This window comes from Pangasianodon hypophthalmus, chromosome 14 (assembly GCF_027358585.1).
Source record: "Pangasianodon hypophthalmus isolate fPanHyp1 chromosome 14, fPanHyp1.pri, whole genome shotgun sequence".
Classification (NCBI taxonomy): domain Eukaryota; kingdom Metazoa; phylum Chordata; class Actinopteri; order Siluriformes; family Pangasiidae; genus Pangasianodon; species Pangasianodon hypophthalmus.
This window is the reverse complement of record NC_069723.1, coordinates 15,587,145-15,605,466: the sequence shown is the minus strand read 5'-3', so window position 1 is coordinate 15,605,466 and position 18,322 is coordinate 15,587,145. Positions and strand designations below refer to the sequence as shown.

Genomic DNA, 18,322 nt, shown 5'->3' with positions numbered 1-18,322 from the left:
CCTAACAGCTAAAGACTTTGTCACCTTTTTGATGGGAAGATTGAAAAAATCTGCCAGACCTTCACTCCCACCCCGACTCCTACACTACACATTCAATTCAATACTACAATCCCCCTTCTCTTTCTCTCACACATTTTTCTTCTTTGAGAAGCTCCATGCCGCTAAATCAGCCAAACTGTCATCAGTCCTCATCCTTTTCGACCTTTGAGCAGCATTTGACACAGTCAACCACAAGACTCTCTTGTCCATCCTCATGAGTCTTGGAATTTGTGGCACAGCATGGCAATTTTTTGCTTCCTACCTGGAGGTATGGTCATATCAGGTGACATGGTGGGGATCCACATCTGCTCCTTTCAGACTCTCTACTGGTGTCCCACAAGGCTTAGTACTTGGTCATCTTCTGTTCTCCCTCTATATTCGATCTCTTGGTGAGGTCATATCCTTACATGAGTTTTCATACCACTGCTATGCAGATGACAAGCAACTTATCCTCTCCTTCCCTCCCTTAGACACTCATGTGTGGTAGACATCTCATCATGGGTGGCAGCTCAACAGCTGAAACTTAATCCCAGCAAAATTGAACTGCTGCTCATCCCAGGAGATGCTCAGGATCTTGTCACCTCCCTGGACAGCTCTCAGATCTCACCATCTGTCACTGCACGCCACCTTGCGGTAACCATGGACAATCAACTCTCCTTCTCCTCTCACATTGCTAAACTGTCACGCTCATGCCGATTTCTCCTTTACAACAAGGAGGATTCGTCCATTTCTACAGAGGCCGCTCAGGTGCTTGTTCAGTCCCTTGTCGTTTGGAGACTGGGCTACTTCAGCTCGCTCCTGGCAGGTCTGCCTAGTCTGAGTGCCATTCAACCTCTGCAACTGATCCAAAATGCTGCTGTATGGCTTGTTTTCAACTTTTCCAAGTTCTGACACACCATGCCATTGCTACGCTCCCTCTACTGGCTTCCTGTAGCTGCCCACATCAGATTTTAAACAATGATGCTTGCCTACAATGCGACCAGCATCCACCTACCTTAAAGCATGTATCACACACTGCACCGCGCCATGTTTCCTCTGATCCTCTAGCACTGCTCGGTTGGACCCACCATCTCTTAGGGTACAAGAAAGGCATCCATCAAGGCTCTTGTCTGTTCTGGGAGCCAGGTGGTGGAATGAACTTCCCCAAGATGTCCAAACAACTGAGTCACTGGCTGTCTTCAAACAGCAGCTTTGTTATTTTAAAATTTCTTGTGTTGTCTGTATGCTTCGCTTACTATATTACCTCCCCAGCAGAGTTTTTAGACCGATGGTATTCTTAGTCCGTTACATAGTGAACCAGTATGAGGATGTATTTATTGATAGACACTTCAAAGCACTTCTGTAAGTTGCCCTGGATAAGAGCATCTGCCAAATACTGTACATGTAAATGTAAATGAGCATCCCATTGAAATGTTTAACCGCCCCACTTTGCAGGTCCCAAAAATGTACATTAAGGTACATTTTAGTCAGCTAAACTGATTTGCACAACCAATCAGGCATGATGATATGATGCACATATTCTGAGGCCATGTTTGTCATAGGTTGGTAAAGTTGATACCCTTTAGTTTGTACTAGACTAAAACAGTACTGGTTGTAGTCTGATTGTTTAATCAGAATGGGTTGAGATTCAATCACACACAAAGTGTGTGCATGGAGACATATATAAAAGACAGACACAATAAATCAGTGTGTGTATTCACAAATGTAATGCTGTATTCAGAGTTGAGTTAAACACACGTGGTAAGGATTTAATACAGAAATTGCACACATCAAATTTCAGACCTCAGACATAAGCCGTAAGCATAACAGATGAATGCTCAGTCAGTTTATCATTCAAACTATGCTTAAGTTTACTTTACTGCAGGGCACATCAATTAACAAGCACATTGGCATTATTTTATTTATTCAACAATTCAAAATAGCAAATTAAATGCATTAAAAAATCCCCTACAATCCGCACACATATTGCAGTTCCATGACCTCGATTTAGTTTCTCATGGCTACATTAAGTTGTGTACAGAATTATCTGTTGGAGAAAAAAAAGCTATAAAAAAATAAAATGAAAATAATAGGATGTGCTGGATCAAGTAATGAGGGTGGAAGCCATATTGTTAAACCAAACTAGGACTATTCATGCAGCAAGTTACATCGTATTACATTTGACAACAAGGGGGGAAAAAAAACACTATTTCCTACTTAAGTCAGCATTTTGTATCCCTGATTTTCTTGGGCTTAAAGGCAAGTGCTGTGTGTTTAAAGGTTTGGTTGAAAAAACCCCATCTTGGACACTTCTTCTGAAGAATAATCTGGCAACCTCGGAGGCATGAACTACATGCAGGTGATTTGCATAATCGGAGCCCAGAAAATTGACTTAAGCAGCTGCGTAACCCAATACTGAATACTCATAACTTTCCACATGTATATGTACAACAGTTTTGACATGTAACTTTTGGACTTAAATCATCGTCTTAGGTCACTAACTCTGAATAAGGCCCATAAATATTTTAGTGGCCATATAGACATATCCTAAACAATGCTGCAGCCAGAGGTGTTGTGAATAATTAGTGAAAGAGAAAGCGGCAGTGCATAAATAAGCATAAAGCATCTGCAATAGACAGGTTGTTGTTGTTGTTCCTCGAGCAAAGCACTCTGGGTAACAAAGTAGCAATTTTTGTAATTTTTTTTTATCCTTTGCTGACTGCAAGGCAAACTGCACTTTCAGTAAAAAAAAAAATACATACATTAGTTGTACTTTAAGAAGATCTCATGCAGACTTGGATGAAGTGATACTTAATGTAATAGTGGAGGGTTTAAATGCATTAATGGAGATCTGAACTTGTAATAGTTTAGCTAATGTTGCCACGGCTTCTCTGCGGGGCTTTAGGGACTTCTAAAAGATTCAATCTTTTAACGAAAGTTCCAAGCAGGCTAAATCATTAAGTCTGCTTAATCTCGAAAAAACAAGGGAACTTGCCTCCTGAATTAAATTTGGAAGTTAAGGTCTAAGCTGTTAACTTATTTTCATGGTGACAGGAAAAGGTCCATAGAGACATTTAAAGCTTGAGTGAATGTTCATTTCTGCAAGCCATTTTGTGCCAAGCCTTAGCAAACATCTAATAAAAATGTGATTTGATTTTATGAGTGTTGGGTGACCTATATAATATAATTATGATCATATTATAATTATAATAATTATATCATATAATATCTACTGTATGATTATGAAACCTTCCCTGGTGCAGAAGATAGGAGTGAACAGTAGTAAAGTAAGTCAGCCACTGCTGATCAGATATAATCAGTTTCCCTGCACCAGTTCTTTGTCCCTTTGCTAGATCTTCACACCGCTGCACACAGGGTTTAGCACGTTGCTCCATCTTTTGTGTCTGCTGACTACATACCTAATTCATTCCTCACTCCTCCTCCCTAGTTTGGCTTTTATAGACTCAGCTGGATATTGGTGGAAATAACTGGAGTCTTTATTTAAGAATCTGAAAAAGTGCTATTGGGCTGGATGGAGGGATGGGATGCTCATCTGAAGTTCTGAAAGGAAGGGAAAACATCCAGGGGACTGGGTTTTGAAAAGGGCTGTTTGCTGGACACATTGAAGATGACATACAGAAGACTTGAAAAGGCCAGAGGACTGTTGCTAGGTCTTATTCATGCCTCGATGGAATCACACACGCACTCCCACCATGATGTAAACAGGGAAACTGGACTGTGACTCTCTCTCTCTCTCTCTCTCTCTCTCTCTCACTCACTCACTCTCTCTTTTCTGCACATCCCTGGCTGCACACAAGACACACCAGAATAACCTTTAGTTTTGTTGAATTTAAGAAACATTCAATTTTTTCAGCACTTCTTCACTCCACAAAACCTGGTGATTTTCCTTTCTAGGGAAGAAATGCAAAACAAAGTAACCTTTTTTTCTTATTTTACAGATAAGGTATGTTAGAAAAGCAAGAATAGTTTAATTAGTACAAGAGAAGAAGTGATTAATAATTGTATCTACAGTGTTACAGAATGATCCACTAATAATCCACTGAATCATCTAACATCATGGTTGTTCGTCCAAAATCAGATATTGATTTTTTTTTTTAATCCGCTTTTGTGAAGAGAAAACAATCCTGATGCATTTTATTTTAACAGGAAAAAATCCCAATGAAACCAAAGTCCAAAAAATGAAAGTACATACAGTACTTTTTCAGTTTCCTGGTGTTATATATCAGGACATAACAAGAAAACCAGGACAAAAAATAATATTGGGTGTTTTAACCTACAGATAAAACTATGGCTTAAATTGTGAGTTCGCTGAAACTCAAACAGTAAGTTTGCAAAAGTTTATCAAAGCTTGACATTCTCCGTGTGAGGAAAGCACATTTAGATTGCGAGGTTTTGGACATCTTTAGGCAGACGGACTGTTTTTACCACTGTGTTTGTTAAACTGGCTCCTTATACAACATGATCTTTGCAGGAAGACAGCCAAGGCAAGGTTAGAAAGTTAAACAAAAATAAAAATGAAATACAATCATTTCCATCTTTTTGGTGAAATATATTTATGGTTTCTTAAACATGAGGTGTCAAACTATGTTATAAGCAGAACAAAAACAACAACAAAAAGTTTTTTTTTTTCAGATTTCAGCCGTAGTTACATCCCAACATCACATTTAGCTAATAAACGGTGAAGTTTTTCTACATTAATTAGCTAACTTAGTGTTGATAGATGTTACCATACAGTTTTACTACATCACTACTACTTTGTGTGTGCTGTACTTCCCAGTTTATCTGATTTATGATTCGATTTTCTCCATTTCTCCAGGCACATGTCAGCACAAAGCATGAGGGTGACAAGGTGATCGTCTTTGAGAGAGCCAATGTCATTTTCGTCTTCAACTTCCACCCCACTAACAGCTACAGCGACTACAGAGTAGCAGTGGGACCACTGGGAAAGTATCCTTAACCAGCTGTCAATGCACTCATCCCCACAGTCGTTCACACAGCACAGTCTAGAACCTTTTTTCAGCTTGTTTATCTGGGGACCCATTAAAGGTACCATTTAGATCTTTACAACAGCATTTCTCTATCAGTCTGGTTCCAAGTAGAGCCTCTTTAGGAAGTGAAGACCCTTCCCAAAGAAGCCATGAGGACCATTTTTTTAAAAGAATATCTAAAATACAAAATGCTATTTCTTCACATATGCTTTGAATAGCAGACAGATAGTTCATTCAAAATGTTTTACCCTTAAAGGTAAAAAACAAACTACGCCCAACTCTTGAATTGCAGATCTCCAAAAATCTTCCATCTTTGGATCTGGAATAAAGCTTCACAAGCGTTTCTGTGTTCTGTCTAGGAATGCTGTAGATTTGCATTTAGCATGAGTGGCAGAGACTCTTAGTGCCTCTGCTAGCTGTCGGAGATTAAAAGAGATGCTGGTACTAGAAATGACATGGAAGAAATGCAAAGAGCACAGAGGCCATATTCAATAGCTGTAATTATAGCAGCAAGGGGAACACACACACACACACACACACACACATAGATGCTGGTAACCTCACAGAGCCTTGCAGTGATTTTGTATTTGCACGCATGTGTGCAAGGTAACACGCGCCGCCTTGGGCTTGGTGACACAGTGCTGTAAAGGCGAGCAAGAACAGAGGATCCAATTAGAGCAGAAGACAGATGAAAGTGCCACTCTGACTCGGAGGAGGTAAACAAGGCCACCCCAACAAGTTCAGAGTGCTTTTTCATTAAACCCCAGCCTACACACACACACACGTATACACACACACACGTACACACACACACACACAAACTTATATTAGAGAGTGCCAAGCAGAGTCATGTAGTTTTGTGTCTATGGATTGATTTCAAAAGTGCATGTGTAGGCGGAAAGGCCCATTGGTGTTGCCGCAAAAAAGGAAGAGGTGCTAGATAGATGGCATCTGCTGATATTGGCCATTACAGAGACAGGAGTGGCACACACACACACACACACACACACACACACTACAGATCCCAGAGTCATGACTCAGGGATCAGTTTGGACCTTGGAGTATGTGTTGTCAGTGAGAGCTTTGATTATTGAGTCTGGGATGCGGCATAATTTAGCTTGGTGAGTAAAGAGTAAAGCAGGATGCAAATCATGCAGCAATCTGTTGTTTTAGATGTCTCAGAAGATACGAAAACGTTGAAGTGTACCTTTTCGTACGTATCGAAAATTACTGAAGGATTTACTGGCAGCTAGTTAAACCTTAACAAACCTTAAACGTTCACCCTCGACAAATCTTCTGTTGTAGTCTTGTAGACTAAGATTTTCAAACCAGCCCTAAGAGTTTTCAATTCCACCATGCAGCCTTGTGTAACTCCTCCTGGTGCCTTCTAGTGAGATAAACACCATTCTTGGTTGTCAAACTTCCTCTCTAAACATATAAATAAATAAGGAAAATAGTTTGAGATGAAAAGTATGTGTGGTTTTTTCCCTTCTGAGTTAAGCTCACCAATATAAAGAGTCGCCATTAAAATTCTGTCAACATCAGCGTTTGACAGGCACTCAAACTCCTGTGCTTTTTTTTTGTATTCCTCTTCTTCTTTTCTTTTTTTCGTTCCTCTCACCTTCTCTCAATGGGCGCATTCTTGAGGTCTTCAATCCATCCAGCTGATTGGAGACTCATAATTCCCAGTTGGGTTTCGTCATGAAAGAGCTACCTGTCAAGACTGTTGTGCTTTTGATAGGACAGCAGGCTGCCGCGCTGCTGTCGGGTCATTCCTCTTTTATTATCTGTCAGGCACATTTACCTGTATGCCGCTCCAGATAATTCAGCCATATCAGCAGCCAGGCCCCCCGGGCAAAAATCAGCAACATGTCTCACATCAGGAAACAGTTGTCTGACTGTTTTATGGACAATGCAATACATTTGATTAACGTCAATATTGGGTGTGTTTTAGGACGCAGTTGAGAGTAATACGATTGTTTGAGTTCATAAGCTTGTAGGAAGGAACACTTTATTTGGTGGTTATCTACACTGAGCCTTCATAACACATTCACAAGCATTGCATAAATCTTCCTTGAAGCAGTGCTGGAGGATTTGTGGGAGGTGACATTAAAGATTTTAAGTTGTAGTTCACTTTGTCTTTATATGAAAAAGAGAATAGAGAAGAACCATTTAATTATAATAATGTGTAAACTGTTTTAAACTGGTGTAGCTATAATTTTTTATTCTTATCATGCAAAATATGATAATAATAATGATTTGTCTTTACTACAATCACATTCAGGAAGCTTTGAGGCATCTATGAAGTGTCATAGATCTGTGATCTTACCTTTTGGGTAGTGTATATACACTATATGGCCAAGGGGTTGTGGACAGCTGACTATCACACCCATATGTGGTTCTTCCCCAAACTGTTGCCACACAGTTGTAAGCACACAGTTGTACAGCATGTCTTTGTATGCTGTAGCATTAAGATTTCCATTCCCTAGAACTAAGGGGCCCAAACCTGTTGCAGCATGACAGTGCCCCTATGCACAAAGCAAGCTCCGTAAAGACATGGTTTGCCAACGCTGGAGTGGAAGAACTTGAGTGGCCTGCACAGAGCCCTGAACTCAACCCCACTGAACACCTTTGGGATGAACTGGAAGACTGACTGAGTGCCAGGCTTCCTCACCTGGCATCAGTGCCTGATCTCTCCAATGCTCTTGTGAATGAATATGGAAGCGGATGTTCAACAAGCACATACGGGTGTGACTGGTCAGCTGTTTTGGCCATAGAGTATTTTACATCTACTTGATGAATGAAATTAGATGTAAATGAAATAGTGGTGGCCCAGTAAAACTACTATGAAAAAAAAAAAATAAAATAAATAAATTAATAATAATAATAATAATAATAATAATAATAATAATCAGCTTTATTTATACAAATAAAATATAGAAAAAAAGTTTTAAAGTGATAAAATAAAAAAAAATGTTGGTTGCTTTGTTTTATTTTATTTATTTTTTGTTTTGTTTTGTTTTAATCAGTTATAAACGAAGCTAGACAAGACAAAAGATGCTTCACCATTTTATGACACACCATTTAGTGTGGTGTATAGCTTCAGCTGATTCACTTATCTAAGTCCCCATGGATATGAAGCAGTGTTGTACACCTTCTACAGCTTCACTTCATTCTGAAGCCCATATGTCAGCTGAATGATTGGAATGGAAATGGAAATATGTAACATTTATTTTAAAGCTTCATGTATGTACTTATAGAAAAATAAGGATAAAAAATTACAGCAGCAGTATTGGACAACCTATCTGAGGGAGATAACTTGCCCTTGTATGTAAAGTCATATACTACATATAGCATACAAGTTTTGACTTTTTTTTTTGCTACAAATGTTTTACAAAGGCTCGATATTGCTGATGCTAAGTATATAAATTCAAGATACAGTTATGTTTAGATACAGATCATCATTTATAGTCTATCAGAAAAGTGAAGATTATGGTGGTCACAGACAGAATTATTGTGATCCCTTATGAAAACTAATTTGATTGGACAAGCAGCTTTCAGAGAGTGCACTGGGATATTTCACTGTTTGTATCACTCCACTTGTCTGTGTTTGCTGCATAAAATTTCAATTCTAGCAGTAGTTCCTTACTCCACTTACTATGGGCTGTCAGTCAGTCTGTGTGTGCATGGCAACATGCAATGCTTTATCCAGCTGGGGTTTGTTTGGGAATCTTTTTGCTGGTGGAGCAAAAATAAGCAAAATATTTGGCCATATTGTGTCTGAAATATCAGTTATTCAATATTAATTTCTTGTTTATAGATAATATAAAAGCAATATCACGCTTGCAATCATGCTGCGGTACTGAATATCAGCACTCAGTATAGCAGAACACTTGCTTGCGTGATATTGCTTACTTATACACAGCGCCGTTGAATTCTTGAATCTGACCGATTGGAAGATGTCACAGTACTGACAGTAAGGTAATAAGTTTATATTACTTTATATTAATGTGCTCGTTCTAATACATTATCATTTCTATAATAACAGCTTATACAGGGATTTGAATGTTGGACAATCCACATACACATTTTTTTTAATATAAACATGTGTAATTGTTTGTATGGTGAAGTTTTTTAGCATATTTGGTCTCCAGTGTCAGTGCTTTGTAAAAGTCAGAGGTAGGGTTGTAACTTTAAGCATTGTGACTCATGTCAAGCCACATCACACCCACCCACATTTCCTATAACAGCACATGTCGTGATGTTTTATTCTTTATGTTACCCTCTGAGGCAACTGAACAAAATGGTATATTTTGACAGAATATGACCAGCACTTCATTGGGTGTTTTGCCATATTCAATTGATGGATGATAACCAAGGAACACTTTCACACTTTTCAGATGCTTTGCACAACACTAGAGGTTATCACCCATCTGCTTGCTTCCACTTCATTCCACAGACAAAACTGGTCTTTGTAGAATTCAAGATGTCGGCAACTCAATACCTGTCATCACGTTTTCTCAGACCGCCTTTACTCGCACTACACATGCAGAGATTTCTAGTCCCATCTGCAGCCACTATTATCAGTGGCCTTTTTTCAGTTCTTCAGAATTAGGATCTTTGAAACCGACTATTTGTGTAGTCATTCCATTCTTCAGTAACCCTCTATTAATTACAGTAATTCACAGGTGGCTGGCTCTGGCTTTCGAGCTTGGCATCTGTACGCTCAAACACAAACATAATTGCTAAAAGCCTTGGACAGCCTGAACAGTTCTGTGCTGTACACTACTGCAGCCAGCAGCACAGATACATTTACCTGGAAACACTGAATGAACTAGCTGGAATGCTTTCTTTTATTGGCATACTCATGCACATATAGTGACCTTTTCCTTGCAGAAAAGGTCGGTGCTTTGGACCTTGATGGTTTCATGCAAATAAGATTATACTGATCACTGCATGAATCTTTTCTTTTTATTTTCTTTTTATATATCTCAAGGTTATATCACTCTCTCACCGTCTTCTCTTAGTGGAGCAGGCATTTCTGGAACAATCCGCAGAGAGCAAAGCTGTTCTGCAAGCCAGCATTTTCCTTCTTGTTGCCTCCCCGTCTGACTCTCGCCTCTGCAGCTGTAACATCAAATGCTCTTAACAGCCTTCACTAATACTATTAACAGCCTGAAGAAGCTAATATTGCAGTCTGGTGCTTCTTGGGTGAAGGTTAAAAATAAGACAGAGATGTTGGCCACTTGGTTTGGATACAGTTCATAAATTTGGTGTAATAAGCAGTATCAGTAGAATTACTACAGCTCCACATTTATAGACAGCACTTAATAAAGACTCTGTCAGCTTATTTTTTTATGATTATGATTCACTATTATCAATAGCTTCTGTGGTCAAATGCAAAAGACAGCCATGTTGGGTTTTTTTAGCAGTGCAGCAGCAGAACACTACAAAATTATTCAACCCCAGTAGTGCCATGATCCTTCCATGTCTCAGGGATCCTTAAGAGGGCATCTGTAAGGGATTTACGGATGAGGATTCATAATCAGGGCTTTCAGAGACAGTAGTAACCTCAGCACTTTATTTTCCTTAAATACCAACAGAAGTGCTGAGGAATGTTGCATGTCAAAAAAAAAAAAAAAAAATCAAAGAGGGATCAGTGACCGTGGGGAGAATAACATGTATGGATTATAATGATCTATTGTTAAATCTAATCTAACTGACTTTTGCTTTGATTATGACGATATTAGTCAACTCAAATTAGAAAGAATTGACACTAGTGGTAATTTAGGAATCCAGGAATCTCATTAAATCAGCATTAGCTATAAAATACAGTGTATTAAATGTAACATGAGGATTTGGTGACATAATGAAGTAAGATTTATCCCATATTAGCTTTGATATTGATATTTGAGTGAACAAATCAAAGGTAGTATCGAAGTATTAATCCCAAAAAGTTAGTGTAGCGTATTGAGCTACTGCTACTCCCCCTCCCATCTCTCGCTTTCTTTCTCTGACAATATACCCAAAATATCCAATCAAAGAGTGTTTGCTCTTTCAGGGAGATAATTCAGAGCAAACAGGAGCTTGATGGGATCGGGAGGAGAGGGAGAGGAAGGGCACATCATCTCTCGTCCTCTGTTGCCGAAACCACGCACAGAGCAGCACTTCGCTTTTAATCATCGCTATCAAAGCCTACAAGCAGACAGTAAAAGGCGAGAACTCTCCAGCTCTGGGGCAGAGTGGGAGACGGGGTGTTTAAGGATCACACCACGACCCTGTATGCTCGCCTGTAGGGAAAGGAGGAGATTATTCAAGCTGCTGTCTGTGTGTTTGTTACAACAGGGAGATAAAGCAAGAAAGAGAGAGCGAGAAACTCATCCAAGCAGAGACACTTATTTTATTTTCCTCTGTGAGTTCTAGGAGTGGAGTTGTTTACACTCATCTATCCAAATCAAGTTGATGAAAGAACCTTTTTTCGTCTTTTTTACTTTATACCACAGCACTGTTAAACACTCGTTTCTGATTGAATACGTTAGCGTTTCTATCATAACAACTTACACATGGACTTGTACTGTATGGCACATGTTTCACATAAACAGATTTTAAAAATGTGTGTAATATGGTGAAGTTTTCTGTAAGGAAACGTTTATTTAGCATTTTTTTTTTTTTTTGGAAGGAGTCTTCAGTCTCTGCACTTTGTTACAGTAACAGATAAGGCTGTTCCTTTAAGATTTCCAACACTGAAGGTTTTCCCAACAGAGGGCTTTGTCTCAGTAACATGACATTTGTCTTATTAACATCAAGAGAAAGGGAAAAGAGAGGCTGGTGAGGGAACAACTGTTTATAGCTGCTATAAAGTAAGTGATAAGAGGAACATGTTCCATGGAAATTCCCCAGTATTAAATGTAACTGGCAAGTTGCTGATAATAAGATATATACTTATGATTATTTTATATGATTATTTTACTCTAACAGCATCACCTATCACCTATATTGTATTCCTTTTTTAACACACTGGGCAACTTTCAAACACTGTATTAATCTGTCAGTAATCAAAAATCACGAGAATAGCAAATAGCATATCATCTATCATAATATCTAGCATGTAGTCTTTACTTAGCAGACTTTGAACTGAAGGCTTGTCAAGTATAAGGCTGCACAGTTATGTCTTAATCATGCGCAATACTGATATCACAGATAGATACATAAGACAAGCAATCTCAACAATCTCACAGTTTTTTTTTTTTTTTAACTGAGAGTCTCCTGCCCGTTCTGATGGTAATTTATTTAATTATAGTATTCACATCCAACATAATTTTGATCAAAAATAATACAGACCAGTCTCTCCGAGGGTGTATTTCTGCCTCCCTCCCAGTATTCCCAGGATAGGTTACAGATTCATCGCAAATGAATAATTCATCATATGGAGGAAAACCTACATTTGAGTGCAAAAGTTTGTATACCCTTTGGACATATGACAAAACATAAAGAAATTATAAGAACAAGACAATTCATTTACTTCATTATTGTATATAACATAAATGGTCAAATAATGCTTGTTAAAATAATAACATGATAACAAAATAATAATGATGGACAAAATTGCACATCTTTGCCACCACACAACATTTGTTACAACTCTGCCATATGTTGTATATGATTGATTGATTGATTGATTGATTGATTGTTTTTTGGTCTTTTTTCTATTGATGATGTTGGATTGATGTCTTTGTACAGGATGCATCACCATTTTACTTTTAATAAATTTGGTTTTTGTATTTAAACTGTAAACTATAGGTATTTTTCCATTCAAAAACCATGAGGGATGAACTGTAATTATCTGTCTCTTTCTACCTCTTTATCTCTCTCCATGCAGTCCAGTCCTCACAGCTCAGTGTACAAGGCTAGAAAAAGTTCTTCAGATTTTCCCAGTGAAGCTCATTTCTTTTTTTTTACTCAAAGCATCATGTCATTCTTTTATCCTTTTATAGTCTATTTTCCTGTGCCTAAGATTTTTTTTTTTCATTCTGGTCATGAGCCTAGGCAATTACTTTTTTTTTAATATTTAATTTAGTCAGTGTAGCACAGACAGTGAGCGAGATAGTGTGTGCGGGTTTAGTGTTGTTTGAAACAGTTTTTGATGCAATACATTATTAATATATTGAAATGGATAAATAATTCTGCCTGGAATTGGCTGGCTGGTGGCTCGTCGGGTTTGAAGCGCATGTTTATGTGGAGCGGCTGTGTCATCGCCTCCCAGGAGCTCCAAGCAATCAGAACGTCTGATGTGCAGCACAGCTCTGCATTCTAAGGAGAAACGTGGACTTCTCCTGAGAGTAGGCAATTAGTGCACATCTCAAACACTCCAAAGCAAATGTTCAGTCTTTAAAAATGTTTATTTATTTATTTCAATATTTAGTTGGGTGTGACTCATTTTCTCTGCAACCTTTAGCACAAGCTAGATGCGATTTCTAGCTGGAAGCTCTTTTATACATATATGGAAACACTCATTTATTCAAATAGTAGAAGACTCCTGAGTTTCTGCTTTTGTCTAAACTCTTGTTTGAGTTCTTTAACCCAGCTCTGCTCCAGATATAAGATCAAGCTGGACTCTGATGAGGTTCAGTATGGAGGCCATGGCCGACTGGACCACAACACAGAATTCTTCACTGAGCCTGTTCCTTTTAATGAGCTTCCAAACTCGATGCAGGTACACAAACACACACACACACACACACACCATCTGCCTTTCTGTCTGTGTCCTTATCTGCTTAGCTCTACTTGTCTCTGACTTTTTTATTTAGAATTATAGAGATTAAAAGAGAGAGCTGGAGATAAAAAGCGTAAAAGCCCTTGTTTGTGGTTCTTTCTTAATGTAATATTGAAATGATATAGTTTTATGCAAACAGTATGACAGGATTCTTCATTTCCTGCACCAGACCGATTATATAAAATGTACATCTATCTGAGGACACAAAGCCATAGCGAGTTTCTAATTTTAGCTCGTGTACTCATGTTGGCTCATTTTATATGCAAACTGGCTAAACCTTCACAACTCGGCGAAAGTTTTTCACCACAAGCTGGAAACATTAGCATGAATGCAGGGAATATTTTCATGCAAAAGCAATTCCTTATTATAATGCCTTTATGTCTTATTACAATGCCTTTATGTCTTATTATAATGTCTTCATTACAGTAGTGATATATGGGAATCAGTTATGTGCAAAACTTATTGATTCATACTAAGCCAGATAGAGAACTCTCTCTCTGTCTCTCTCTTCCCTCTTTCTCTGTCTGTTTGCCTCTTTCTCGCTGTCTCACTCTGTCTCTCTGTCTGTCTGTCTCTCACTTACTTTGTCTATCTCTCTCTCCTCCTTCTCTCGCTCTGTCTTTGTCAGCTTTCTCAGCCTGTGTCCCTCTCTCTGGCTCACTATCTCTCTCCTCTCACTTGCTCTGTCTTTCTGTATCTCTCTCCTCCCCCTCTCCCTCTCTCTCTCTCTCTCTCACTCTCTCTCTGCATCCTGATTGAAATTAAGCACATAGCATGAAATTTAAACGCCTTGTTTCTAGCCAGTGACTTTTGATGTACAGCCCCCTGTCTACCACTTCACAAGCGCACCATCTTTTTCACTTCGTCTGCTCTTTTCCCCTCTTTTAACTTGGAAAAGAGTGTGGAAAAGCTTTACATGTAGCTGTAAAATGTAGACTATGTGCTAGGACGTTTATTTGTGTGATTACGATACGATATTGTACGATAACTAGTGCACTTCCTTATGGGTCGTGGAATGTTGGTGCTGAATGAGAAATCCTGGGCGAGTTTGTTGACTGACAATCCGCATCCTTCAACACATTTTTCCAGTTACAGAGAAATGATGTAGAACCTGTAAAATAGGTGTAGTATTGAATACTGTCTGAACATTAAGACCTAATGAAAGGTATAACTACATATAGCATATACTCTTTCACAGTGTAAGTGTGTCTGTCTGTCTGTCTGTGCCCATCACTAGAGTAGGACTACAGAGCAAAAGCATACACATACAGATGCAGAAGATACTGGCTGTTCAAAAATAGACTAATTCTGCAGGAAAACCATGCACCTGGCTACACTGCTTAAAGCTCAGAAAAACACACATAGCGCTAATTTACACCTAGTTTTGGGAGGCAGACAAAACAGTCTGCAAATCTGTCACTAATTGCCCAAAATGTATTACATCGAACAGCATATGTAATCAGCCACACTTCGCATGTTCCAAACCTTTTTTGTGCTGACTTCCCACTTTTTGCACAGTCCTCCCTCAGATCCATAAATATAAGGGGGGGAAAGTGTATTTTGTATGTTACCACATGCAGCTAACACATGCATGGTGCTTCGAGTGTGTTTTTATGCTTGTATGCCAGTTTTGCACATAACATGCACGTTTTTTCACACAGAATGTGGCCTAATTATGCCTAAAAAAACAGCGGCATACATTTTAGTACATCTGGCCCTGGGTCTTGGAGATTTTATTTGGATCTGAGTAGTTAAGATGCTTCTATACCCAAGAGCCACATAAAATATTGAGATGGTAGAGCAGGTCATTTCCCAGTGTTGTTTCAGTTAGCCTATGCTCAGTGTATGTGTAAAACACAACATAGGCTCATTAGTTCAATTTGAGCAATAACCTGAAAGAAATACACTAAATCCAAAAAAACTATTGACAAGACTTGCAGAGATGGTTGCAGGTTAAATATCTGAACGCTGTGGCTTGTTTGCAGACTTATAACACAGCAAACAGTCCAAAATGACAGGCCAGGCAGTGTCCAAACCCCAAGGAGAAGAGTCAAAAACCATAAACATAGCATTAAAACAAATAGGCTTAGTAATGTAGACAAAGAAGTACAAGCAAGAAATAGTGGTGGTGTATACTGTATGTATAAATGGAAAATGAGGGACAGGTGAGAAGAAGCAGAAGGCTGGAGAACTGGAGCAAGTTGTCAGAGAATTTTCCCAATTCCCCAAAATGCAGCAGACACATCTTATAGATCAAATGCAGAGAAGTTTATTCTTCCTCTGCTAGGAGAGCGCGCAAGTAGTAGTGAGCCTCCGATCAGAGGAGGGTTACCTCTTTTGTAGTGAGGCGAGAACAATAGAACAATTTCTTATTAATTTTACTAAACTTATTAAAGTTACAAATGAATGAATATTCATATTTATGTAAAAGAAATCATACATGAGTTTCTAGATCTCTGTATTAGGTACTAAAAGCTTCAGAAGGTGGTTCCCTATATCCTCATGTAACTAATACGCATAGGAACGCTCACTGATGGAATCAGCATATAAAAATAACACATAATAGCAAAATTCTCCAACACAAGTGAGAATGGAGGAAACCGGGGATAGGGGTGTGGCTATGGAAGGGGGATTTGGGAGATGGAGTTCTCAGAGATTGATACGCTTGTGACACTTCCTTAGTAAGCTGAATAAAATTCCCCATTTTTAAAGGCCAAGCTCAAAATCCAAGCCTTCACTGATTACCTTGCCTCGAAACCTGTTTTATAAGATAAACTTATTTTCTTCAATTTCCACATGCCTTCTTACTAAGACGATGTGTCTTTATGGTCATATATTCCTTCAAAAACTCCTCTTCAGAGAACAGCTTGCTGTGTTTACCGATAGCATGCTTTTGTGGTGTACAGCCACTGGGTGAAGGACATTACATTTTGCTGAACCTGTAAACTAGCAGCGAGTTTGGAAGCTCTATTAGCCTGCTTCTAATGTGACAGATTGCATATTTAGGAGAAACTTCTTCAAATGTTGCAATACTTTTCTTACAGTTGAAGCCTACAATCTGTGTTCCTAAAACTTTGTGTGTTTTGTGGAAAAAGTATTTTATGATCCATCCTTTGTTGAACAGTGTAGTGACTGTCAACATCCTGCTACTTCATCCCATTCAATTTGATGTTAGTTCCATCACAGCAGAGAGAAATTTCTCCCACCTGGTTCTCCGGTGACTGAAATTGATATTGATATGAGAAAATAGGAGCGTGCAAAGTGAGAAATGATAAATATTCATAAATGGCAGGTAGAATGTGCTCCATGGGCTGTAGTTTGCCAAATCCTACACTTGACAGACATGTGATCCATAAAGACAAGTGATCCACTTCCACTGGCTCCCATATATGTTGATGTCACCATGTTTCACAGACAAGCTGCAGGCGTGGTTTGGTATCATTCTTGTATAAATCAATCTGCCTCTTACTTGCTGTTCCTTTCCTTGTGGTTCTCTTTAGCATGTCTCCAACAGTAATAATCTCTCTTGACCTGTTAAACAGATTTTCAACATGATTGTAATTTTTTTCATAGTCACCCCCTACTGTGGTTATCAGTGGTCTGCCAGACTGTTGCTATCAGTAAGCCCACCAGATGCACAGCATTGCCCCAGGCCTTAAGCATTAAAGGGTCTTTAGAAGGACGAATTAAAAGTTCTTAACGTCTTAAATCCATGGAAATGCCAAATCACAAATTATAGAATACTTTGATGAGCCGTGTGGCTAAGGTTAGTTAGCACAAATGTGACTTGGGCAAGTTTGTTTAAATAAAGTTGCATGGTTTTGTTAAAACTGAGATTAAATACCTCAGTATGTTTAACATAGGCTTAGTAGTAAAATTTTCTCAATAGCCTGAGAGAATTGTTCTCTCTCAGAAAAGTTTCTTTTTAGATAAGAAAGATAAGGGGAGAAAAACATGTGATAAGTGGTGAAGAAAAATGAGAAACATATCTCAGGTTTTTCCGCCTATGCCAGTAGTTGCTCAGTGTACCAAGGGCTCCTAGAGACGGAGTTAGGATTCATGTGCAGAAGGTTTATTTTCCATATTACAGAGTCAAAAACAGTCCATGTGAATCCCAACAGCAATGTAATTCCAAATTGTGATCAATAAACGTAGTCAAACAACAAGTCAGGGTTCAAACAGCAAAAATCAGAATCAGCATCACCGTTAAAGGGAAAGAAAAATGCAGAGAGGTAGAATGGCAAGCTAGGGTCAAACACTATCTAGAAAATCTATTCAGATCAGATCTTACAAGGATGGCTAGCAAACTGCAGGACTTCACACTTGCTTATAAGGCCACATGCTTTTTATACTGTTCAGACAGGAAGTGCATAAAATAATAGAGGAAGTGTTCTAGAATTCAGGGAAGGGTGGCCTCAGGTGTTCTGGAGGGTAAATGTCCTGGCTGGATGTTACACCCAGATTGTCGTTAGTTGTTTATACAGCATGATGGTAGAAGCTAAAATGTACACAGTAATAGTTT

The 18,322-nt window shown here is 38.7% G+C and overlaps 1 protein-coding gene across 1 annotated transcript in view; it reads left to right on the top strand.

Moving 5' to 3' along the window:
• Positions 1 to 18,322, top strand: part of gbe1b (glucan (1,4-alpha-), branching enzyme 1b) — a 106,282-nt gene that overhangs the window by 73,155 nt on the left and 14,805 nt on the right. Inside the window, exons 14-15 of the mRNA XM_026934885.3 lie at positions 4,856 to 4,986; positions 13,623 to 13,740. Coding sequence (XP_026790686.2) covers positions 4,856 to 4,986; positions 13,623 to 13,740 — 249 coding nt within the window. The remainder of the gene's footprint in view (positions 1 to 4,855; positions 4,987 to 13,622; positions 13,741 to 18,322) is intronic.